At 35.9% G+C, this 25,849-nt stretch overlaps 4 protein-coding genes and 1 pseudogene across 10 annotated transcripts; 4 read left to right on the top strand and 1 right to left on the bottom strand.

Moving 5' to 3' along the window:
• Positions 1–5,511: 5,511 nt before the first annotated feature.
• On the top strand, positions 5,512–8,412 carry LOC121256484. Of its 7 annotated transcripts, none has more exons than XM_041157297.1 (4): positions 5,537–5,872; positions 5,968–6,014; positions 7,900–8,071; positions 8,169–8,412. In XM_041157297.1, the coding sequence occupies exons 1-4, from the start codon at positions 5,552–5,554 to the stop codon at positions 8,409–8,411; spliced, it is 783 nt and encodes a 260-aa protein (XP_041013231.1). In that variant the 5' UTR covers positions 5,537–5,551; the 3' UTR covers position 8,412. The 7 variants fall into 7 exon arrangements, 1 of the variants encoding a protein (XP_041013231.1); XR_005939008.1 differs by having other exon boundaries at positions 5,576–5,872; positions 5,968–6,019; XR_005939010.1 differs by having other exon boundaries at positions 5,849–5,872; positions 5,928–6,019.
• Positions 8,413–9,901: 1,489 nt separating this feature from the next.
• LOC121255016 (protein FAR1-RELATED SEQUENCE 5-like) lies at positions 9,902–11,683 on the bottom strand. The gene is made up of 4 exons (XM_041155314.1): positions 10,954–11,683; positions 10,700–10,779; positions 10,075–10,108; positions 9,902–9,981 (listed from the first exon to the last, which is right to left on the bottom strand). The coding sequence occupies exons 1-4, from the start codon at positions 11,681–11,683 to the stop codon at positions 9,902–9,904; spliced, it is 924 nt and encodes a 307-aa protein (XP_041011248.1).
• A 2,078-nt stretch (positions 11,684–13,761) lies between these two features.
• On the top strand, positions 13,762–15,603 carry LOC121255017 (cytosolic sulfotransferase 5-like). The gene is made up of 2 exons (XM_041155315.1): positions 13,762–13,790; positions 14,302–15,603. Exons 1-2 carry the CDS (start codon positions 13,762–13,764, stop codon positions 15,407–15,409), a joined length of 1,137 nt encoding a protein of 378 aa, XP_041011249.1. The 3' UTR covers positions 15,410–15,603.
• A 3,726-nt stretch (positions 15,604–19,329) lies between these two features.
• LOC121255019 (cytosolic sulfotransferase 5-like) lies at positions 19,330–21,171 on the top strand. The gene is made up of 2 exons (XM_041155316.1): positions 19,330–19,358; positions 19,870–21,171. Exons 1-2 carry the CDS (start codon positions 19,330–19,332, stop codon positions 20,975–20,977), a joined length of 1,137 nt encoding a protein of 378 aa, XP_041011250.1. The 3' UTR covers positions 20,978–21,171.
• Positions 21,172–23,384: 2,213 nt separating this feature from the next.
• On the top strand, positions 23,385–25,586 carry LOC121255020 (annotated as a pseudogene).
• The last annotated feature ends 263 nt before the right edge of the window (positions 25,587–25,849 follow it).

The following is a 25,849-nucleotide window of genomic DNA, read 5'->3' on the forward strand; positions in this document are numbered from 1 at the left end:
AAAGGTGGACCAGTACTACAGTCAAAACTATTAATTCTTTAAAATATGAAAGTATTTTGAAACGATTAATATATATATATATATCATGTTAATTTTATACTAACTGTATCCCAAAATGATCATCAGAATGCCATGCATGAGAAAACACAGCCGGATATTCCACAAGAGATCCCCTTATCCTGCTGATCTAGTTCTTCATGTTTTCTCTGCTCTGGAGTACGATCGAGTGCGTGTATGGTATATATGTCTCGATGATCATATATATATATATATATATATAGTACCAGTGTTGTTTATATGATCATAACTGCAACTATAGTATAATAGGCAAGAATAGCATTATATGCAACAGATTGTGTGCAGCTAGGTATTATTGATTACATAAACACAAAGTCTACGTCTTGATCTGCTCTTGATCATGTGTCGTCTATATCTTTGATAGATCAGTACTGATGAGACTGTGATTGAGGGATATGGTTGAGGTCTTTGCGAGAAATAGTTCGAGTTTCTTTTCATTATCTGTAGGAATATTGGATAGAGTTCTGTCCAAAGTGTAGAATAGTACTATTTTACCGGTGAATAGTACTATTCTACCCGTAAGAAGAAGCAAAAGGCTTGGTGAATTATTCTACCGGCGGAATTAGGTAGGAATGATCAACCTTTTTTTAACAGTACTACACGTACATTAAATTCACCGAAAATGACAGCGAGGTTTTCATTTGATGTTATTAATTATAAGATATATAGGAATGCATAAATTCGTGACACTCTGATACGTACGTATCAAGCAATACTTGCCTCACGTGCTGGAAAACTTGCCATATAGAACATGTACAAAAGGACGCGTGTCATGCCGTGTTGTTGTCGAGGCCACAACTACTGCCAATCATCAGGTCACCTAGCTAGGCTAGCTACTAAATTTGGTACAATCGAATAACAATTAATTGTTGGAAATTAAAAAAAAAAAAAAATGTTAACATCAACCAAACTCCCAACTAACTGTTGGGTATTGTTTCATATTAATTGGGGAGTGGATTGGTGGTTAGTTTATAAATATAAAAAAAAAATATCTTCTTTTAAGCTAGTTTTTTATGTTGATAGTGTGAGAATTACCTCTACTAACTCAATAGGTAAGATCGATTCTTCAGCTCTCAAAGATTATCTACAATAGAAGGAGGATATCTAGCATAATTCAAAATTCAAATGTTGTGCATAGCTAGCACGATACTAGTTTAAATTATAAATCTAGTGTGAAATGTAATTATAGATAAACATTGCTGTAACCGAAAGGTTTATATATACTATAATATATTACTCTGTTTTGGCATTGAGCACCAAAACAGTTCTCCTACTTTTTCATATTTTACATGGTATCAGTTAAGCCATACGCTAACGCCTATTTTCCTTGATCTTAATGGCTACTTCTTCTACTTGCGCTCACTTTCTTTTTCCTAATGTTGCTCAACTCGAAACTATTAAACTTGATGGTTCCAACTATCTTAGTTGGTTATCACTTACTGTTCCTGTCCTTCGCAGCTATGACTTGATGGGCATCGTCGATGGATGTGATCCGTGCCCTCCTAAGCTTCTACCCTCCACTTCTGATGTTAATCCTACTTATCCCCTTTGGGCTAAGAAGGATCAATTCATCTTAAGTTGGCTTAAGTTGGATTTACTGCATCGTGCTGGTATGATTGGTGCTAAGTCGTATTCTGCCCCATCGGTATGTGGCACAAAACTTTCTAGTCATGATGGCTCTGCACTATCTGAAACCGAAGTCACTACCTATCGGCAACTAGTAGGTGCGGCGCTACAGTACTGCACTCTTACTAGACCAGATATTGCATACTCTGTGAATCAACTTTGCCAATTTATGCACTCTCCTACCAGTCCCATTGGATTGTTGTTAAGCGAGTCTTACAGTATCTTAAGGGAAGTGCTGATCATGGTCTGTTTTATCGCAAGAGAGCTTCTCAACTGAATATATATTGTGATTCTGACTGGGCTGGTGATCCGGATAGCCGTAGATCCACCACAGGATATGCAGTCTTTTTTGGTTCAAGTCTCATTTCATAGTGCACCAAAAAGCAATTTATCGTGGCTCGCTCTAGTACTGAAGCCGAATACAGTGCTCTCTCCTATGCAACTGTTGAAGCTTACTGGTTGCGGATGCTTCTGAAAGAATTATGTCTTCCCTTGTCCTCTCCACCAACTATTTGGTGTGACAACATTAGTACTATTTCACTGGCTTTTAATCCTGTGTATCATGTGCGCACTAAATACATTGAAATTGATTTTCACTTCATATGCGAGAAAGTGCTAAATAAGGACATTATCATTCGGTTTATTTCAACCATTGATCAGGTCGCGGACATCTTCACAAAAGGTCTCATTGCATCTCGATTTGTTGTACTTTGTGACAAGCTTCATATGCGTTCACCTCCCATCCTTGCAGGGGCTGTTAGAATTACCTCTCCTAACTCAATAGGCAAGACCGATTCTTCAACTCTCAAATATGATCTACAATAGAAGGAGGATATCTAGCAGAATTCAAAATTCAAATGCTATACATAGCTAGCACGATACTAGTTTAAATTGTAAATCTAGTTTGAAATGTAACAACGGATAAACACTGTTGTAACAGAAAGTTTTATATATACTGCAATATATTACTCTATTTTGGCATTGAGCACCAAAACAGTTCTCCTACTCTTTCATATTTTACAGATAGAAGTTCAAGACCACCCAATACTTGCATGAAACTCCATATTTACCAATAGTCTCGATCCAACAGTCTTTGAGAGAAACGGATTTTCTCTACTTCGACTCAGGGCTCGATATGTGTGGGAAATATTGTTGAGATTGTTGTGATCACTTTATAAGTGTAAGGAAAAATCTCACATCTTGAACTAGTTTTTAGAATTGAGAGAGGTCGAAGACCACCCAATACTAACCCTATTACTCCTACTATAGCCAACTTCAAATACGGCTACGTCTATATATATAATAATTAATTGTGGCAAATTAAAAAAAAATGCTAACATCAACCAAACTCTCGATGAACTGTTGGGTACTATCCCATATTGATTGTGGAACGGTATGGTGGTTAGGGGCCGGGAGGGTTTGAAGTAAGTCTCGGGTGGAATTGCCACATCTAGTAGGAGTTTATTCACGTTTCTAATGAGATTGAGTTTTAATTGACAAAATAAAATAAATATAAAAATTAATGTTATGGATCTAAATTTCTCCCTCTAAATAGTTGATATAGACTACACAAATCTAATTAGATCTTTCATTTTAAGTAGAATGCTTTTAACTTAAAAGAATCATTTCGTCTCACTTCTAAAGGTAAATAGTTATTAAGAAAAATAACTCAACCTCTTCTTCTATGTCTTTTAACATTACTTTCTTTTACAACAAAATCTTTAAAAAGGCTAACGATTTATAAGTAATAAATTAAAGAAAACACTCCTTTCTTTTTTTTTGGTACAAGAAGAAATCATGCGCATATGATTAAATGCGTAAAAAAGTATAATTTGTTTAAAAAGAAAGTAGGCCTACTATAACAAATGCTTCCATCCTTCATAAATGCGTGTGTAGAACATAGCCTTTTTATTTCCTCCTTGCAAGCATATCAATGTGTAGTGTGTAATGTGTAATGTATAACAGAAATCAACAGTCAAGATTAGGGCTGAATGAGAGGGAAGTGGAGAAAAAAGTAAAGAGCGATGGATTGATAATCTCGAATTACAAGAAGTACATAAGTGAAAAAGTAACTGCCTATACAAATGAACTCTAACTTACATACATGTAAAATTCAACTGACCATAAATATTAAGACTCTCCCTCAAGGTGGACTATACAAACTAAGGAGTCCCAGCTTGCCAACAAGAAATTGAAATATGTCATGAGTAAGAGACTTAGTAAGAATATCAGCTAGCTGAAACTGTGTACGTAGATATATGTAAAGTCTTTATGAAACCAGCTTGAAACATATCACGAATTAGATGACAATCGATCTCAATATGCTTTATTCTATCATGAAAAATTAGATTTTCAACAATATGTTTGGCAGCCTTATTGTCACATAAAGAACAGCAGGGGATTTAACTGATATGGGAAATGCTTGAAGTAAAGTTGTAAGCCATTAATTTCGCAACATGTAGCAATCATTGAACGATATTCAATTTCAGTAGATGAACGACATATTGTCTCTTGCTTCTTTGATTTCCAAGCAAGAAGAGAATCACCAATGAGAATACAAAAACCAATAACTAATCTTCTAGTGTCAGGGCAGCTAGCCCAATCTGAGTCACAAGAAGCTTTCAGTTGAAGAGAGGAGAATCTGGAAAAGAAAAGTCCTTGGCCAGGATATAACTTCACATATCTGAGTACACGATTGGCTGCATCAAGATGGGACTAACATGGCTTGTCTAGGAACTGACTTAGTGTATTTACAGCATAAGAGTTATCTGGTTTGGTCATTGTCAAGTAAATGAGACGACTAATAATCTTCTATATGAATTGGGATCAGCCAATAAAACAGTATCAACCTTGGATAGCTTGCAGTTTTGGTCCATGGGGGATTGAATAGGTTTAGTAGCCAATAAACCTGAATATGAGAGAAGTTCTAAAGCATACTTGCACTGACAAAGAGCAGTGGATGATCTAGCAACTTCAAGAAAAGACTTGAGTGCAGAAACTAAAGAATGATCATTGCTAGCAATTACAATATCACTCACATATACCAAGAGAGCCATGAAATAAGAACTCGAGATAATCTAACTTTGATTGTATAAAGCTCTAAGCAAGTAAGGTAGTGGAAAATTTAGAAAACCACTGCCTAGAAGCTTCTTTTAAGCCCTATAGGGACTTATTGAGTTTACAAACTCGTGTATCATTGGGTTGTGCAAAGCCTGGAGGCAGCATCATCACTTCTTTATGTAAATCTTCATGAAGAAATGCATTATTAACATCAAGCTGTTGTAAACACCAATTTTGAGAGACAACTAGGGCAAGCAAACATCTAACAATAGTGAGTTTTGCCTTATTTAATCATTGTTTTATATATTAAACTTCAGAAGGTTGCACTTCTTCGAATTAAGGCTAGGTTTGGATATAAATAGTAGCATTTCAATTCATCTGATCTCATCTTATATAATTATTATAATTTTTTAAAATATTTATATAAAATATAATAGATAATTTAATTTTTTCATTTCTACAAAAAAAAATATTAAAAAAATATTTTATTGAACTTTCAATTTTTATCTCAACTCATTCTATTTTAATTCACTATATAAACCTACTCTAAAAGTAATACTAGATAATAAATCTCAAATAGTTAAATTTCATATAAATTTTTTTATAAAAAAAATAATTACATTAATAAACAATATTTTTTTAAAATAAAATCTATTTTCTTATAAATCTTATATAAAATTTATTTATTTGAAACTGCTACAACCATTTGATCTTCCCAAATACATACAGGATAAATGTGTCGAAAACTCTATTATACATCCACTGTTTGCTGCACTCATTTACACACATGACGTGTCCGGGACCCCCCCCCCCCAAACGCACGTTTTCGTTTCATTTTGAATTTACCCCCAACATTCGTTCGTCTTCAACATTCGTTCCTCTCTCCCCCAACCCTCCAGCGTCGTTTCCCCGAGCCCTCCAAACGCGAGATTGCCCTTTCGTCTTCAAGATTCACTCTCCCCCAACCCCCCGCGTTTCCTCCCTCCCTGTTTTGTCTCCCATCCCTTCTCTTTCCTTATTCTCCCCCCCACCCCGAGACTCCTCTGCCCTAAGGGAGGCCCTGTCCCGCGATTTTGAGTTCCTCCCCCGAAGGCCGAGCTCCTCGCAGGTTATATCTTCTTCTTCGTCTTCTCCTCCTCTAAGATTTACACTTATTCTCTAAGGTTTCTTCTTCTTCTCTCTCTCTGTGTTCGACACACTCAGATTGAAGCCCTCAATCCACCGACACGAAGCCCAGAGCTGCGGGAGGGGTAATGTACAGTTTCTTCTAAATAATCTTCCTGAAGCTTTTTCATGTATTACGTTTTTTTCCTATCTGATTCTAGGGTTTAGTCATACGATTATTTTTTTTCTCTGTGTTTACAGCATTTTTTTTCCTCTAGGGTTTAGTTATATAAGCTGTAGGTTTACTGGTCAAATATATGAACAAGCAGAGAAATCCTCAATAGCAGTAATGTGTCAAACTGGGCAAACAATATGAAACTAAAGGAGCATTAGTAAAACTTAAAGAAGAAACTGTCTCTTTAACCAATTATAAACACATTCCAGTCTGAGATTTATCTAGGCAAGCATATTAGCACAGGTTTTAAGAATCCGTGATGAAGCTTGAAAGAGATTATTAGAAAGGGTTTGTGCAATAGTGGACTTCCATGTGTTAATGTCTTATATCAGGTTAAACAAATTTGAGAAACAATTTTTCCATCGGCTATCCATCTTAACAAAGCTGAATATAGAACTGACCAGACAATAATGGTATATCTTATTCATATCTTGGGAGAGACAATGATGATGATTGCACCTTTCTGACTTTTCTTGTTTTATCTCCATGTATAAGTGAAAGCATTATCACTATAAAATTGAATTTCTTAAATTCGGTCAATGGTCCTCCAAACTTTAGAAAACCCCCAACTGCTACAGATCAGCCATCTTACCAAAAAAGACCATAATTTATGTATGTATGATATATGTAAATTCCAGTTCATTTTTCCAGCCTCTCCCCCCCCCCTTTTCCTTGGAGCCAAACTCGCTCATCCAATATAACTTACCCTTATTATTTTTTCCTCTTTAGTAAAAAAAATGTCAAGGCATAATCTACTTGACATTTTCCAGAGATGATCTGAGAATATATGTGTGTGTATATATATATATATATATATATTTGCAAGCATAGGGAAACAAACTAGCTGAGAGCTTTGCAAGGGTTCGAGAGTCATCAAAACAAGACAAGCTTCTTGAGTATCTTCAGCAAGAGAGATGTTTTTGCCTATTATATTAGCTCTCTGGTTCGGACTAGCTTTGGGGGAGACTATTGTCTTCCAATATGTCCAACTCTCATTAGAATAAAATGCATATTCTCTTCACTTACCTAGGTTGGGTTTGATTACTTTGAAATAGACCATGCATGTGGTTGTACTTTATTGACACTAGTTAATAGAAAATTAGACTATGGCTTTCTATTAGTGTAGTTAAACCCCCTTACCGAAGAAAAAAAAATATTGCACTCTCCAAGGTTTGAGTAGCAATGCCATCACAATAAGGCTATTGCAGTGAAAGTAACCTAGAAATGAGATATGAGTAAAACTCATCTTCTTAAATTTTGTCTCTTTAACCACATCTATTAAGTGGCACATTTTAAATGCATGTCTATTTAGACTCACCTTTCTTTGCTTGTGTTGTGATTGTTCTTTTCCTGAAACTTTATTTTTTCTCCATGACTCAAAATTAATCTTCTCTACTTGTACTTGTATATAGAACCATACAAATAAATAATAATAAACGGCCAATCATGTTGCAATTAACTGGACTTTCCTAGCTGAAAACTGACCCCTGCAACTTGAATATCCAAATCTGTATTCTTTTTGGCATCTTTATCCATTTGGGAACACTAATGTGTACTTAGATATACATTTACCATGACTAACTACATCATTAATTATTTTAACTTTATAAATATTGTATCCTTGAATGGAAGTGTGTGGTTATTGTCATAAACATGATAATGAGCTGCTAGTGTTGGGTTACTTGAAATCAAGTTATGTTTAAATTTGATGATGGTCTTAGTTAATCAGACATTCACTAGGCAATATTACTATGTATTCAATTTTGTTCATATGAGACAGACTCTTGTGTTTGTAGTTGTCTTTCCTTTGACAGAATCACTATGGCATCTTCTCAATCATCATCTTTAGATAATGATTTTGTGATGGAGTCACCAACTTGTTGGTGTGGTTTGAAAACGCCACTAAAGACGTCCTACACTAAGAAAAATCCAGGAAGGAGATTTTTTGCCTGCCCCAAATATAATACGGTAAAGCAACTTAATATTTGTCATATTAAACTAATTGATTTGCTGTTGCAGGTTGTACTTTGTGTCATATTAATTTAGGAGTTCGTATTGTGTGCAGGAAGATGCGAGGTGTGAATTCTTCGTATGGGCGGATATTTTTCAGTTGTTAGTGGAGAACATGTTATTAAAACAGAACTCGCGGCGTAATACATGGGATGATGTATTATGCCGCGAGTATGCCGTTCGGAAAAGGGAAGAAAAAGTGAGAGAGATAGCGAAGAATCTGAAAAAGGAAAAGCGAAAGTTATTTTGTTTGTACTGGATTATCACCTTTGTAATATTGTTTGCTTGGTTTGGATAAATGTAATGTAAAAAGCACGTTGTATAAATTATGTAATTTTTGATGTAGACACATTAGATTAAAAAGCATGTTGTATAAATTAGGACTTACTCTAATCTGTTAGAATAACAGTTTGAAGCTACTGCTGAGCTCGATTAAATGAGCTGAATCTATTCTCTTCAAGTATCTTGGCTTTGTTTTTTTGGTGAATATTGTGAATTGAGGTATTGTATTCTCTTCAACTGTGATTGGGTTTTCCATATTCATTGTGAAGTATAGCTATGGAGATTTGCCCTTCACATTGACGCCGAAAGAACTCACTCGTCGCTGGGGTGTTGGCAAAAGTAAAGGTCATGCCACTGGCTCCAAAGGTTAACAAGTAAAATGGAAGGGCAGGGAATTATTAGTATGTCTAGAACCGAATTTGTGTCACCCATCTCATCTGTATAATTTCAGTTCTATTTCCCTATAATTCTGCATAATTCTCCAAAGGGCGTGCTTTCAATTCCCCATCTCCATTGTATGCTAATTGAATTCACCGGTTCAATTAGCATGTGAATGTCTCCATTTCCTGTCATTTTAATGAAAAATATTGTGAACTGTATTATTCTTCAAGTGGTAGCACGCCAAAGGCATCAAAAGTGTCACTGCTGGTTGAATGAATATTATGATGAACATCTAATAATTCACAATAAAATGCCATGGATTTTCAATATGTTATAACTTCAAAATCTGAATGAGGATGTTAACCTTTGTTGAATGCATATCTCCAATTAATGTTTTAAGATGATTTGGTCAAAATGCATCAAATGGAGAAAAAAGAATTTCGTAATACAATGACCACCCCATTTGAAGATAAAAGACCAGATGAGATATAACCAACTAAATACCCTCCTAAAAACACCATTATTCCAAAACACCTCACTCCTTAAACAAAGTAAACTGCAAACTAGCAGGAGGAAATGGAAGCTCAACATCAGGTCGATCTCAGTCTGCTCTGTCCAACAGCCCTCAGTGAACAGATGCAATGTGTCGGATCAGGTCAACGACACCAGTGCTGCAGCGAAAACAACCAGTTTAAAATAAGTAAAAATAGACACTAAACCTCTACTTTAAACATCCAAAATTTAGAACCATGAGACTATGGCAATAACTCCCCATCAGTTGTGAGAATGAGTGAATTCTGTGCAAACGTGTATTACCTGTTACCCCATTCATTGTCATACCAAGCGCCTAGCTTCACAAAGTTGTCATTCTGTGCAATTCCAGCCTTGGCATCGAAAATGCTAGAACTGCAACAACCAACAGACCATAAAATAAGCTTCAGTTTCACATGCACATAAGGTACCAATGATAAAATGGTATCTTATGTACCATTTGAATATTATATCGCAAAGTACATATAGTATGCTTCTTGCATAAGACATCACATCATCAACCATTCAAGACACAACATAAGCAATTAATAGTATACTATGAAAGGTCCAATACTAGTTACAGACAGGTCGATCTCAGGAAATAGTCCTAACCTGTTTGCTAATTACAGGACCAAGATCTACTTCAGGCTCTGTTCCAGCATTTACTTTGAGAGCTTTGGCACATTCCAGCATTTATTAGACTTAATTTACTTCAAGACAAGGAATTGTTGTGTCAATGAATGTTTGGAACATTCTAGAAAAACAACCATCTTCACTTGAACCGAGAAAAGAAACAAGAAGCTGCATTGTAACAAAGATAATAGACTTCTCTCAGAATAAAACATCTGTTAAATAGAAGATTGCAAAAAGGAACTTAAGAAATCCAAAACTTGAATGGGTAACATGGCAGCATAAATGATGAGAAAAAAAAATATCACCATAATGACCAATGATTATTTCAAGATAAAAGTGGAACCGTTGACTAAGTAATGGATATGAGAGTAATGAAAATTTTCAATTACTTGTACGTACAGCATGCACTTACTATTATATTCAGTATAATAAACATGACATTGACCCTCAAGCTACAAAAGTATCAAAGTACAAAAGTAGTATTATAAAAGATAGACTAATATAAAAGGCACAATATAAAAGATAGACTAATATAAAATAATACTAAACTGAGTGCCATGCACCTTTGGCCAGTAGCACCAAAACCAGTGCTGAACTAAACAACATACATTGAGTGCAATGGCATGGGACATGTATGCTGAGTGCTGAGTGTCATTGAGTGCAATGGCATGGGACTCCGAGCATTGTGAACCAACAACTAGTAAAATAGTGCTGAACTAAAGAGCATACATTGGTCGAGAAGAGAGAGAGAGAGTATACATTGGTGCCATGAACAATATTTAAGACACCATTAGGCAAACCAGCTTCCATTGCCAACTCTGCGAGCATTACAGAAGCCCCTGGAAAAGAAAAAATACACATTACTTTCAAATAGAAGCATAAGAACCAATTGCTCGCAGAGTTGGATAACAACATGAAGAAATAGAACATTATTTATCTTGGAAGGAAACTTCATTTAAAAATCACCCCAACCTCGTTTGAAAGCAATCCCGCTCCTAATAATATGGACTGACCATGATGATTAACACCAACGAATGGTGCAAAAGGCATCCCGTACCTATTTGTTAGGTACGTTGTATCAAATGTTACTACGTCTCCGAAATACTCATACGCCGCTCGACTCCGAGCATCAGCCCAAAATACATTTCGTAACCTTCCCTCATCATCCAAGTCCATGTTAGAAACGAACTCATCATTCCGATCTCTCATTCTTTGGAAATACTGATTAAGTGCTTCGCCACCACCTTTACCCAACCTTAAATGTCGAGCCTTGTCAATGAAATTCCGACAATCTTTCTCTTGAAATTGAAGATTCTCAAAACCCCCCGCATCAACGACAAGAGAATAAAAATTCTTGTTCATTCGTATACCGGCTCGATCATTTAGGTCGAGGATCCTTTGACTGTATTCATCTAGATGTTTGTGAGATCGCAAGAATCTTGTCTTCTTGGGGCTCACAGTTATGTGGTTGTGCACATTTTCAACAGTGGTGAAAACCCATTTATCATTCTTGCTCAATGTCGCATTTACTCTCGCATTACAATCCGTTCTAGTTGTTGGTCGTGGCTTCGAGATATTATTGTTCGTAGGATTGTACTTTCCGCCACGGGCACAACCAACAGTCACGTACACAGGCCTCCCTTCATCATCTTTCCTAGTCCTTTGTGTCCGTACACCAAAACCCTCTTGCTTCGCATACTGCTTATAGTAGGCTGTAGGATCTTTCATACTGTCGAATTCCATCCCAGATCTTGGTGCTTCAACTCGTACTTCATCATCATGGACAACAGTGGTACCCTCTATATATTCATTTATGTCGAAGACCATGTCTAAAAATGGAAACATATGGATTAGCATCAAAACAAAATTACAATGATTATAATCAAGGCAAATAAAACTGTACTACCATCGGCATCAAGACAACTTTCAGCAGTCATCCGTGATGTACTTCCAAGATTTTGTTCAAATGTGGTATCGGTTGGCACAGTTGGCGTCGGGGGCACTTCTTGCCTCAAGTCATCTGGATTACTCGGCGGAGGGTGGTAGGACATATAAGGTGGCATATGCTGCAACAGGCACGTTGTTAGGGAAAATTGGATGACTCTAAAAAATTTAACCTGTTAACTTCTGAAATATAAAAATTCAAATAAATATACCTCAAATGAATCAGAAAATGGGCTATAATCTACTGGAGTACTCGGGGAATTGTAGGGCATATTTATATCAAAAGGATGCATTCTATCTTCATTTTCCCCCATCACAATAAGGCTAAGAATGTCTTCCGATAATTTCTATCCAGTCTTCCAAGATAGCAAAAGAAGAAAAATAAAGATTAAACCCTCATACGTAATGCAAAATCTGAAAATATAAGCACTTTCTACGTAAATGAAATACAAACGTACAATTATTGTTTGAACGGAAAAAATAGAAACAAATCACTCTCAGTGAGCAGAAACAGATATTTCCAATTCATGGAATCCATCGAATCATGTAGCAAGTATTTAGTCAGTCTATTTTCATGTCTTTCTACTTGTCAAGAACAAAAAAAATGAGTTAAAATATATTCTAATCTCAGTGCTCGGAATAGTTTCTAATAGTGTTTTCATGAAACTATTGCAAGACACTTATTGGACACATTTAGTTTTTTTTTTATTTTTTATATTTTTTTATGAATATTGCAAAAACAATTACTTTGACAGCATCCTATCTATGCTATAGCCATATTTTGAGACTTCCTATTATTTAAGAAGTCAAAAGTTTGCTTTGTTCTCACACTGTTTAATCAAATTGGTCTTCACTACACATGAAGTTTAAATGATTTTGTTCTTTTGTTGACATGAAACTGTCTTCTATTTTACCACATTTTCTTCTAATTAATTATACTCTTAAAAAAATATATGTTTCGGACGGAACAATTCATTGGAATGATTAACTATGATCACTAATAAACAACTTCTGATCAAGCTTTCACACATCAGCATAAATATTAAATCTGAAAATTAAAATTTAGCATATTTGTTAATGACAACCTCAGTTGCATCTTGATAACATTAGGAGACAACACACAGGTTTTCCTCAATGTTTTCACATGTAAATACAGATTATAATAGCAAATATCATTTTTTGGAAATTTCTCCATGCCCTAAGCATACCCATCTCAGAAAACACAAAAATCATGATGTACATAGCATGTATGGACGGGAAAATGGTAGTATAATATTTACCTACAAAACCATTTGGCGAAATAGAGCACTCTTACCCGTCGTTGGTTTGGTCCGTTCGATCAGCTCGCGGGGACCGGCGGCGCTGGGTAGACGTACGAGCGTCTCGAGGTGGCGCTGGGAAGAAGAAGCCGTCGCGAGGTGGCGCTGGCAAGCGGAAGCCGACGGACGCGGGTTCGTGGCGAGGAAGGGGATTTCACGGGATTCAAATATTCTTTGCTCCGTTCAAATGAGCTCACGGGACAGTGGAGGCACTGGGCACACGGAGGAGTGCCGCTCGGTGGCACTGATGAGAGAGACGACGTCGCCGGGAGGTGATGGGTTGTGGAAGGAGACGCGGGTCGCGATGGAGCAGGGGTTTCGCAGCATGAAATCAAATAGCAGAAACGAATGAAACGAATTTTCAAATCAGTCTTCAATCAAAACGCACGTTTTGATTTTTTTTTTTTTTTTTAAAAAAAATGAAATCCACGTACTGAGTGCACTGAGTGCACCGCTATAGTAGATTCCGTATAGTGTTACTCTGTTCTCCAGCTCGAGGCTTGCATGCATGTGTGGGTACTGTAGATGATATTGACTTGTTAAAGATTCGTGTGATTCATGTCCGATACAGTTTCCTGGCACGAAAGGTACGTACTGACAAATATTAATAGCGCTTTATTGCAGGAAATGAAAACGATACATGAGAATTCATCAATATATTTAAAAACTTTTTTATCTATAACTTTAGATAAAGATTAATTATTGAATTTATTAAAATAATAATATAATATTATTTTTTTATAATAATAATTTATTTTCTTTCATATTTTATAATTAATAATTTAATTTAATTCTTATATTATTATTATTATAAAACAGTTGAAAATTTAACGTAAATAAAAAATATTATTAAAGATTAAAAGTAAATAAAAAATAAATTTAATAAATAAATAATAACTCTTTAAATTTAAATAAATATATCTATTTACTGTAATTTAAAATTTTATTATTATCTCTTTAGCTAATTCAATAATATTGTTTTTTAATAAAAATTATTATATTTTACGTTTAGTTAGATTTTTGACGGAAAAAATAATAATAATATATTAAAATAATAATACTTTTTATTTTAATTCAAAAATTTCCGTACTTGCGCAGGGCCAGGCTGGCAGCCCTAGGGCAACCCCGTGCTTTATACATACACGCTGTATCGGCCAGAAAAACAAGTTTCAGACTCCAATTAATCCTACCACCCTTCTCAGTTTCCACCACCATGCATGCACATCAATCTCCTCCTTCCTCTCCTATTCCCAAGTATTTGCAGGCAAATGATTTGACCCAAGAATGCAGGGACATCATATCCTCTCTGCCTAAAGAAGAAGGCTGGGTTTCAAATCACCTCCACCTGTACCAAGGTTGTTGGATCAAACCTAGGTACATGCCTGGAGTTCTCGCATTCCAGAAACATTTCCAGGCTCGGGACACTGATATTATCCTCGCGACCACCCCCAAAGCCGGCACCACTTGGTTGAAGGCGATTTTATTCTCGCTTTTGAACCGGTTGCGCTATCCGGACTTTCAAAAACATCCTCTGCTCACAACCAACCCTCATGTTCTTGTGCCCTTCTTGGAGATTGATCTGTACAATGAAAACCAGGTTCCAGACCTCACATCCTTCGTCTCTCCAAGGCTTTTTTCAACTCATTTATCTTATAATTCGCTACCGACGTCCGCAAAAGTCTCGAATTGCAAAATAGTGTATTTATGCAGGAACCCAAAAGACACCTTTGTGTCACTTTGGCATTTCACGAATAAGTTGAGATTAAAGGGAACCAATTCGCTTGAAGAGGCTTTTGATAAATTTTGTAGGGGAGTGAGTTTGTATGGACCCTATTGGGATCATGTCTTAAGCTTTTGGAAGGAAAGCATAGAAAATCCTCAAAAAGTTCTTTTCTTGAAGTACGAAAAAATGAAAGAGCAACCCACTTATGAGTTGAGGAAGGTGGCTGAGTTTTTGGGGTGCCCTTTTACTCCGGGAGAAGAGGCGAAGGGTGTGGTCAATGATATTTTAAGGCTGTGTAGTTTTGATAATCTGAGCACTTTGGAGGTGAATAAAACTGGAAAATTGTCATCTGGAGAGGCAAATGAGGCGTTTTTTCGACGAGGCGAAGTTGGAGATTATACGAATTACTTGACTCCCGAGATGGCAGAGAAACTAGACCGTATTACCGAAGAAAAGTTTCGTGAGACCCAGTTAAAATTCTAGGCACTCTTCAAGTACTTGCATGGTTTTACATAAACGTCTGTTTCTGTTACTCAATGTAGTACTGTATGTTTATTTTGGTCGATCGGCCTCCAATAAACGTACATGCTCATCAACTTGCTGTATTGTATTCTTTAGCGTACATGGTCAGTACTTCTTGATGTATGTGACGACGATAAAATCATGTATGTCACCAACTATAAGTTCCTCGAAAGCTCATGATTTTTAGTGGATTGCATTGTTAGGTGAGAATGTTTACTGGGAAATATAATTATTTGGAAACAATAACATATCGTCCTATATATATATATATATATATGAGGTTAGTGCGCTGTTAGGTGAGGGATAGCTACCTATGATGTTTTGGAGTTTTATTTTATCTGCGGGTCAGTATGTTGTAGCATTAATAATATTAGAGCTGTCAGTTGCATGGAGAGTAGTTTGAACTTGTCAGTCAGGGATTATTACGAGGCATTGAAGTAATTTTAAGGGTGAGAGAGAGATTCAGATCTTGTCAAGCCATATATAATGATATAAACTCTGTTTTCGATAAAGTTGGCATGCATGCAGTCAGACTGAGGCTTTTAATTAGTAGCTGTTATAACGGGTTGATCCGGGTCCGGTGTTATTGCAAAGGTCGGGTCGGGGCAATACCTTTCTAGCCTATTATCGATCTGTATGAATATTGGACAGAGTTCTGTCCAAAGTAAACAAGATCGGGATTAGCCAGAAGAATAAGAATTTATTTGGACGTGAATTGAATTGAGTTGAATTGAATTAAATTGAGATAATAAAATATTATTAAAATATTATTTTAATAGTATTATTATTATTTTATGATTTAAAAAAGTTGAATTATTTATTATATTTTATATTAAAATTTGAAAAAATTGTAATGATAAATTGAGATGAATTGAGATGTGTTTAGAAATCAAACAAAACCTAAATAAAGCTTCCCTCCCCAGTCCAACCTCCCTTCCATTTTGAATATAACAGAATATGGTTTGCTGGAACAAAGAATGTATAAATTAAATGTATATGTATTCTATAGATCTTACATGTACATGTTAGAATATTAACTAGTTTAAGATATTTTTACGTGAGTATGATTAGATACAATCTTTTTTAAGGTGTGTAAGTCTCTTATACTCTTTTTTATAAAAAAAAAAAAAAAAAATGGGGGTTCACCATTAAAATACTAATTGAGAAATTATATATTTGTAGTCCTAAATTATGCAAGCCTCTCACTCCTTTTGAGAAAAATAGATAAATATGTAATCTACATAAAAAGAGGCCTGCACACACTAGAAGTATTATATATAACATTACTCAAAATTATTTTTTCTTATGAGTCTCAAATTTACTAATTTTTTTAAAATAAGTACACGAGACTTATAAACCATAATATTATAAATATCATTTCTCTCCTTATATAACCGTAATCGTAAATTTAAACATTGATTGCACTCTCTTTTTTTTTTTTTCCTTACATCTATTCTCTCCACTTTTTTAATAAGAATGCGTGACTCTTGTACATTCTATGACTTATTTAAGATTTTCTTATTTCAAAAGTAGTGTGTGAAGCTTGCACATACTAGACTCAGTTTAGCATTACTTTTATGTTTAACAATATATGAAAATTTCAAATTTATCCACATTTTTCAAAAAAAATACGTGAGCTTAACCCTCGTATAGCAAACATCATCTCTTTAAACATAATTAGGATTTACTTAAATTATTGATAAACACGTCTCCTTTTTACTAGCTGCATATAAAAATAATAATAATAAATGTTGTCCACATATTCATTGTAGCGGTAGAGTGGAGGGACTGGTAATCTGAAGTGCCTAGCTCTACTTTCGGGTGTTAATGGAGTACTGCGATCGGAGCAGGCAGAGCTAGCTAATGGATGGTGTCACCAGATTAGAAAATATTGCAGCAACTTTGGGTTGCCGTTGCCTTTCTGGTGAGTATGGACCGACTAATTATATTTCTTTGTTGGGTGATCGTTACACGAAAACACATAATATAATAACAAAATAAAAGAAAGCGAAATAGGCATTTGATAAACGTTAACAGATCTAGTGATGTTTTTTTGTTAACAATAACACTCATGAGATGAATGTTGATGTCATGTTTTGCACACTCTTGGGCCAGGCTCCAACAATTCAGGTCTTCACAATAGGCCCAGCAAAGAGATGAATGAATGCAGCTTTGAGAAGACGTCCTAGGAGCCAGGGGAATCTCTGATGCTAAAGTCAGTAAATGTTCTTGAAGTGTAGTAAATAAGTAAGAACGCTTAGAAAGCCAAAGAGTGTAACCTCGTAACTAGGATCGGCTATTTATACTAGAAATTCAATGAGTAGATCAAGCATGTCGCTATGAGATTTAAAGTCCTCGTCCTGTTCATTTTGTCAAAATCTTTAAATGTGGCATGGTCCTTCAATGGTTCCATTAATGTGGCGTGCCGCCTGGGTGGCAGAGCCATTAAATGTGGCGTGGTTCTACAGCCTTCTCCCCTTGATCTAATTTCCCCTAGTCCGTTCATACTTTCTCTGTCAGCAGATCAACGATTCTCCGCACGTTGTGCCTACTATGTGGGCGGGTACTCGATGACTAGATATTATCCGAGGAACCTCAGACCAACAAGTCCCGACGAGTCTTATCTTCTATTGCATCGTCCCTTCCACAGGTTATGTACAGGGGATCCTCCTAGCGGGTCGGATCTGTATCCTTTCATCCTTGGCCAGGCTTGACTGGGCCTCCTAGGCCTTGGGTAGGGGGAAATCCCCCCCACAATCATGATCTCTCATACAGCTGATTTACGTGATAAAATATATATGCAACACTAATTGCAGGGATGAGACATGTTCTCTCTCTCTCTCTCTCTCTCTCTCTCTCTCTCTCTCTCACAAATTCTATATCCCCCGCGCCCCCACTAGTTAGCCCTCGCTTGGGAGATCAGGCATCCTTGACCGTCAAATGCTAGGGTACTAGCCCCAACTGACGCTTAGAAATGCAGGCAAGGACGGGAATGATGCTCAGGCTGGGCCCCGTCCATCCGTGTATATATATATATATACATATATTAAAAAACTATTTTTTTTAATAAAACCACGTCATTTTAATTTAGATTTCATATAAAATGCAAAATCTCTCAGGGCCTAACCATTCTCTTCCCCCCCCCCCCATCCTCGACGTCTCTCTCTCTTTCCTCTCTTAGTGCCTCTGTTTTAGTGTTTTATAGCGTCACTGTCTCTCTCTTCCTTTCATCGTCGCCACTAGCTGATATCTATATATATATATATATATATATATGTATGTATATTGTTGGTTGTTAATTGTTTTATATACAACTAGGGCAAGCAAACATCTAACAATAGTGAGTTTTGCCTTATTTAATCATTGTTTTATATATTAAACTTCAGAAGGTTGCACTTCTTCGAATTAAGGCTAGGTTTGGATATAAATAGTAGCATTTCAATTCATCTGATCTCATCTTATATAATTATTATAATTTTTTAAAATATTTATATAAAATATAATAGATAATTTAATTTTTTCATATCTACAAAAAAAATATTAAAAAAATATTTTATTAAACTTTCAACTTTTATCTCAACTCATTCTATTTTAATTCACTATATAAATCTACTCTAAGAGTAATACTAGATAATAAATCTCAAATAGTTAAATTTCATACAAATTTTTTTATAAAACAAATAATTACATTAATAAAAAAATTTTTTTTAAAATAAAATCTATTTTCTTATAAATCTAATATAAAATTTATTTATTTGAAACTGCTACAACCATTTGATCTTCCCAAATACGTACAGGATAGATGTGTTCTCCAGCTCGAGGCTTGCATGCATGTGTGGGTACTGTAGATGATATTGACTTGTTAAAGATTCGTACCATTCATGTCCGATACAGTTTCCTGGCACGAAAGGTACGTACTGACAAATATTAATAGCGCTTTATTGCAGGAAATGAAAACGATACATGAGAATTCATCAATATATTTAAAAACTTTTTTATCTATAACTTTAGATAAAGATTAATTATTGAATTTATTAAAATAATAATATAATATTATTTTTTTATAATAATAATTTATTTTCTTTCATCTTTTATAATTAATAATTTAATTTAATTCTTATATTATTATTATTATAAAACAGTTGCAAATTTAACGTGAATAAAAAATATTATTAAAGGTTAAAAGTAAATAAAAAATAAATTTAATAAATAAATAATAACTCTTTAAATTTAAATAAATATATCTATTTACTGTAGTTTAAAATTTTACTATTATCTATTTAACTAATCCAATAACATTTTTTTTTAATAAAAATAATTATATTTTACGTTTAGTTAGATTTTTGACGGAAAAAATAATAATAATATATTAAAATAATAATACTTTTTATTTTAATTCAAAAATTTCCGTACTTGCGCAGGGCCAGGCTGGCAGCCCTAGGGCAACCCCGTGCTTTATACATACACGCTGTATCGGCCAGAAAAACAAGTTTCAGACTCCAATTAATCCTACCACCCTTCTCAGTTTCCACCACCATGCATGCACATCAATCTCCTCCTTCCTCTCCTATTCCCAAGTATTTGCAGGCAAATGATTTGACCCAAGAATGCAGGGACATCATATCCTCTCTGCCTAAAGAAGAAGGCTGGGTTTCAAATCACCTCCACCTGTACCAAGGTTGTTGGATCAAACCTAGGTACATGCCTGGAGTTCTCGCATTCCAGAAACATTTCCAGGCTCGGGACACTGATATTATCCTCGCGACCACCCCCAAAGCCGGCACCACTTGGTTGAAGGCGATTTTATTCTCGCTTTTGAACCGGTTGCGCTATCCGGACTTTCAAAAACATCCTCTGCTCACAAGCAACCCTCATGTTCTTGTGCCCTTCTTGGAGATTGATCTGTACAATGAAAACCAGGTTCCAGACCTCACATCCTTCGTCTCTCCAAGGCTTTTTTCAACTCATTTATCTTATAATTCGCTACCGACGTCCGCAAAAGTCTCGAATTGCAAAATAGTGTATTTATGCAGGAACCCAAAAGACACCTTTGTGTCACTTTGGCATTTCACGAATAAGTTGAGATTAAAGGGAACCAATTCGCTTGAAGAGGCTTTTGATAAATTTTGTAGGGGAGTGAGTTTGTTTGGACCCTATTGGGATCATGTCTTAAGCTTTTGGAAGGAAAGCATAGAAAATCCTCAAAAAGTTATTTTCTTGAAGTACGAAAAAATGAAAGAGCAACCCACTTATGAGTTGAGGAAGGTGGCTGAGTTTTTGGGGTGCCCTTTTACTCCGGGAGAAGAGGCGAAGGGTGTGGTCAATGATATTTTAAGGCTGTGTAGTTTTGATAATCTGAGCACTTTGGAGGTGAATAAAACTGGAAAATTGTCATCTGGAGAGGCAAATGAGGCGTTTTTTCGACGAGGCGAAGTTGGAGATTATACGAATTACTTGACTCCCGAGATGGCAGAGAAACTAGACCGTATTACCGAAGAAAAGTTTCGTGAGACCCAGTTAAAATTCTAGGCACTCTTCAAGTACTTGCATGGTTTTACATAAACGCCTGTTTTTGTTACTCAATGTAGTACTGTATGTTTATTTTGGTCGATCGGCCTCCAATAAACGTACATGCTCATCAACTTGCTGTATTGTATTCTTTAGCGTACATGGTCAGTACTTCTTGATGTATGTGACGACGATAAAATCATGTATGTCACCAACTATAAGTTCCTCGAAAGCTCATGATTTTTAGTGGATTGCATTGTTAGGTGAGAATGTTTACTGGGAAATATAATTATTTGGGAACAATAATATATCGTCCTATATATATATATATATGAGGTTAGTGCGCTGTTAGGTGACGGATAGCTACCTATGATGTTTTGGAGTTTTATATTATCAGCGGGTCAGTATGTTGTAGCATTAATAATATTAGAGCTGTCAGTTGCATGGAGAGTAGTTTGAACTTGTCAGTCAGGGATTATTTCGAGGCATTGAAGTAATTTTAAGGGTGAGAGAGAGATTCAGATCTTGTCAAGCCATATAAAATGATATAAACTCTGTTTTCGATAAAGTTGGCATGCATGCAGTCAGACTGAGGCTTTTTAATTAGTAACTGTTATAACGGGTTGATCCGGGTCGGGTGTTATTGCAAAAGTCAGGTCGGGCCAATACCTTTCTAGCCCATTATCGATCTGTATGAATATTGGACAGAGTTCTGTCCAACGTATACAAGATCGGGATTAGCCAGAAGAATAAGATTGCATTTAGATGTGAATTGAATTGAATTAAGTTGAATTGAATTAAATTGAGATAATAAAATATTATTAGAATATTATTTTTTAATAATATTATTATTATTTTATGATTTAAAAAAATTAAATTATTTATTATATTTTATATTGAAATTTAAAAAAATTATAATGATAAGTTGAGATGAATTGAGATGTGTTTAGAAACCAAACGAAACCTAAATAAAGCTTCCCTCCCCAGTCCAACCTCCCTTCCATTTTGAATATAACAGAATATGGTTTGCAGGAACAAAGAATGTATAAATTAAATGGATATGTATTCTATAGATCTTACATGTACATGTTAGAATATTAACTAGTTTAAGATATTTTTACGTGAGTATGACTAGATACAATCTTTTTTAGGATGTGTAAGTCTCGTACACTCTTTTTTATAAAAAAAAAAAAAAAAAAAAAAAAAAAAAAAAAAAAAAAAAAATTGGGGTTCACCACTAAAATACTAATTGAGAATTATATATTTGTAGTCCTAAGTTGTGCAAGCCTCTCACTTTTTTTGAGAAAAATAGATAAATATGTAATCTACATAAAAAGAGGCCTGCACACACTAGATGTATTATATCTAACATTACTCAAAATTATTTTTTCTTATGAGTCTCAAATTTACTAATTTTTTTTAAATATGTACACGAGACTTATAAACCATAATATTATAAATATCATTTCTCTCCTTATATAACCGTAATCGTAAATTTAAACATTGATTGCACTCTTTTTTTTTTTCCTTATATCTATTCTCTCTATTTTTTTAATTGGAATGCGTGACTCTTGCACATTCTATGACTTATTTAAAATTTTTCTTATTTCAAAAGTAGTGTGTGAAGCTTGCACACACTAGACTCTGTTTAACATTATTTTTATGTTTAACAATATATGAAAATTTCAAATTTATCCATATTTTTGAAAAAAAGTACGCGAGCTTAATCCTCATATAGCAAACATCATCTCTTTAAACATAATTAGCATTTACTTAAATTATTGATAAACATGTCTCCTTTTACTAGCTGCATATAAAAATAATAATAATAAATGTTGTCCACAGATTCATTGTAGTGGTAAAGTGGAGAGACTGGTAATCTGAAGTGCCTAGCTCTACTTTCGGGTGTTAATGGAGTACTGCGATCGGAGCAGGCAGAGCTAGCTAATGGATGGTACGGTGTCACCAGATTAGAAAATATTGCAGCAAATTTGGGTTGCCGTTGCCTTTCTGGTGAGTATGGACCGACTAATTATATTTCTTTGTTGCGTGATCATTACACGAAAACACATAATATAATAACAAAATAAAAGAAAGCGAAATAGGCATTTGACAAACGTTAACAGATCTAGTGATGTTTTTTTGTTAACAATAACCCTCATGAGATGAATGTTGATGTCGTGTTTCGCACACTCTTGGGTCAGGCTCCAACAATTCAGGTCTTCATAATGGGCCTTGCAAAGAGATGAATGAATGCGGCTTTGAGAAGACGTCTTAGGAGCCAGGGGAATCTCTGATGTCAAAGTCAGTAAATGTTCTTGAAGTGTAGTAAATAAGTAAGAAAGCTTAGAAACCCAGAGAGTGTAACCTCGTAACTAGAATCGGCTATTTATACTAGAAGTTCGATGAGCAGATCAAGCATGTCGCTATGAGGTTTGGAGTCCTCGTCCAGTTCATTTTGTCAAAATCTTTAAATGTGGCATGGTCTTGCGATGGTTCCATTAATGTGGCGTGGTTCTACAGCCTTCTCCCATTGATCTAATTTCCCCTAGTCCGTTCATACTTTCTCTGTCAGCAGATCAACGATTCTCTCCACGTTGTGCCTGCTATGTGGGCGGGTACTCGATGACTAGATATTATCCGAGGAACCTTAGACCAACAAGTCCCGACGAGTCTTATCTTCTATTGCACCGTCCCTTCCACAGGTTATGTACAGGGATCCTCCTAGCGGGTCAGATCTGTATCCTTTCATCCTTGGCCAGGCTTGACTGGGCCTCCTGGGCCTTGGGTAGGGGGAAAATCCCCCCCCACAATCATGATCTCCCATACAGCTGATTTACGTGACAAAATATATATGCAACACTAATTGCAGGGATGAGACATGTTCCCTCTCTCTCTCTCTCTTGCAAATTCTATATCCCCTGCGCCCCCACTAATTAGCCCCCGCTTGGGAGATCAGGCACCCTTGACCGTCAAATGCTAGGGTACTAGCCCCAACTGACGCTTAGAAACACAGGCAAGGACGGGAATGATGCTCAGGCTGGGCCCCGTCCATCCGTGTATATATATATATATATATATATACACATATATTAAAAAACTATTTTTTTAATAAAACCACGTCATTTTAATTTAGATTTCATATAAAATGCAAAATCTCTCAGGGCCTAACCATTCTCTTCCCCCCCCCCCCAACCATTGACGCCTCTCTCTCTTTCCTCTCTCAATGCCTCTGTTTTAGTGTTATATGGCAGCCGCGGCACCTCCAAACATTTTCTATCCCTGTCATGGTCTCTCTCTTCATCTCTCTCTCTCTCTCTCTCTCTCTCTCTAAGTGCTTATGTTTTAGTGTTTTATGGTGTCACTGTCTCTCTCTTCCTTTCATCGTCGCCACCAGCAGATATATATATATATATATATATATGTATGTATGTATATTGTTGGTTGTTAATTGGTTGCAATTGGTTGGTGATTCACTCTTCACTATGTGAGTTTTGCTTTTTTTGGCAGCCGTGGGTGGGCTCTATATTTTATCTTGGGTAGGTGAACAGACTAAGGGGTTAGGTCTCCCCCTAACAGTCAGATGGGTGCCCTTGAGCCGAGCGGGGGGCGGCACAGGGGCACCCACATCCAAGGGGTATGAGTAGCACTGCTAAGGCCCCAACTGCCCTGGACCTCTCATATTATCACAGATCACTCTTATTTATAATTACTAAGATCACTCGCCTTGCATAGCTTCATCATTTCAACCAAATCCTCCTCCTCCAAAGTACATCCAAGATGATGTAGTGGCCAAGAATGCAGGGACCTCATATCCTCCTTTCCTAGAGCCAAAGGCTGGATGTCTACTCAAATATTCCATTAGTACCAAGGGTTTTGGACCGAAACTCAGTTCATTCTCGGATTTCAAGCAACCCAAAAACACTTGCAATCTTATGACAGTGATATCCTACTCGCCATCTCTCCCAAAGCTAGAACCACTTGGTTGAATGCCATCTTGTTTGCCATAGGGAACTGGGTGCAATATCCTGAGCCACAACAACACCCATTGCTGACAAACAATCTTCATGTTTTGGTGCGCTTCTGGGAGCTTGTCTATTCATGGATGACCAAGTGATCCAAACCTCACATCCTCTGCTCATTCAAGACTCTTCTCAACTTATTTATCATGTGTATTGTTACCAACATGTACAAAGGACTTCGCCTTCAAGATTATGCATTTGTGTAGGAACCCCAAGAATACTCTTGTATCATACTGGCATTCTTGAACATGACAACGACGAGTTTGGGCACCATTTCGCTTGAAGAGGCATTAGAAAGTTTTTATCAGGGAGTTAGTGGGTGGGGCCAACTTAATTATTGAGATCATGTTTAGGATTATTGGAAGGAAAGTAGGAAAGCCTCAAGAGGTGTTTTTTTTCAAGTTTGCGAAGATGAAAGAGCAACCCATTGCTAATTTCAATTTAAGGTGGCTAGCTGAGTTCTTGGGGTGCCTTTTCACCCCGTAAGAAAAAGCAAAAGGCATGGTGAATGATGTCTTAAAGTTGTGTAGTTTTGCCAATCTGAGCAACTTGGAGTGAACAGAAGTGGAAAACTATCGATTGGGCATGAGAAGAAGTCATATTTCTAACAAGGTGAGGTTGCAGATTGGACGAAACACTAGGACAACTGAGATGATCAAAAAGTTAGACTACAATTGCATTACTGAAGAGAAGTTTCCTGGTGCTGGGCTGAAAGTTCAAGTCTTTCAAGTTACATCTAATTTTCATTACTATTTATGTAAACCTTCTTGTTATTTTCGTTGTGTAAGTCGGTCGATCTTTTTGAAGATAATATCAAATTAATAATTATTGATTTGATATTATCTTGATTTGATTTTTATAATTATTAAAT

The sequence above is a fragment of the Juglans microcarpa x Juglans regia genome, chromosome 3D, assembly GCF_004785595.1.
Source record: "Juglans microcarpa x Juglans regia isolate MS1-56 chromosome 3D, Jm3101_v1.0, whole genome shotgun sequence".
Taxonomy (NCBI): Eukaryota; Viridiplantae; Streptophyta; class Magnoliopsida; order Fagales; family Juglandaceae; genus Juglans; species Juglans microcarpa x Juglans regia.

What these genes read in the sequence shown, in the direction of transcription:
- LOC121255016 (XM_041155314.1), bottom strand. Translation starts at nt 11,683, where the DNA reads ATGGAATTCGACAGTATGAAAGATCCTACAGCCTACTATAAGCAGTAT. An exon ending in CGTTGGTGTTAATCATCATG is followed by an intron (nt 10,780 to 10,953) that starts GTCAGTCCATAT and finishes TTTCTTTTCCAG; the next exon opens with GGGCTTCTGTAATGCTCGCA. An exon ending in TCTCGGTTCAAGTGAAGATG is followed by an intron (nt 9,982 to 10,074) that starts GTTGTTTTTCTA and finishes AATGTGCCAAAG; the next exon opens with CTCTCAAAGTAAATGCTGGA.
- LOC121255017 (XM_041155315.1), top strand. Translation starts at nt 13,762, where the DNA reads ATGTCCGATACAGTTTCCTGGCACGAAAG. An exon ending in ACAGTTTCCTGGCACGAAAG is followed by an intron (nt 13,791 to 14,301) that starts GTACGTACTGAC and finishes GTACTTGCGCAG; the next exon opens with GGCCAGGCTGGCAGCCCTAG.
- LOC121255019 (XM_041155316.1), top strand. Translation starts at nt 19,330, where the DNA reads ATGTCCGATACAGTTTCCTGGCACGAAAG. An exon ending in ACAGTTTCCTGGCACGAAAG is followed by an intron (nt 19,359 to 19,869) that starts GTACGTACTGAC and finishes GTACTTGCGCAG; the next exon opens with GGCCAGGCTGGCAGCCCTAG.
- LOC121256484 (XM_041157297.1), top strand. Translation starts at nt 5,552, where the DNA reads ATGACGTGTCCGGGACCCCCCCCCCCCAAACGCACGTTTTCGTTTCAT. An exon ending in AGCCCAGAGCTGCGGGAGGG is followed by an intron (nt 6,015 to 7,899) that starts GTAATGTACAGT and finishes TTGTGTTTGTAG; the next exon opens with TTGTCTTTCCTTTGACAGAA. An exon ending in CCTGCCCCAAATATAATACG is followed by an intron (nt 8,072 to 8,168) that starts GTAAAGCAACTT and finishes TATTGTGTGCAG; the next exon opens with GAAGATGCGAGGTGTGAATT.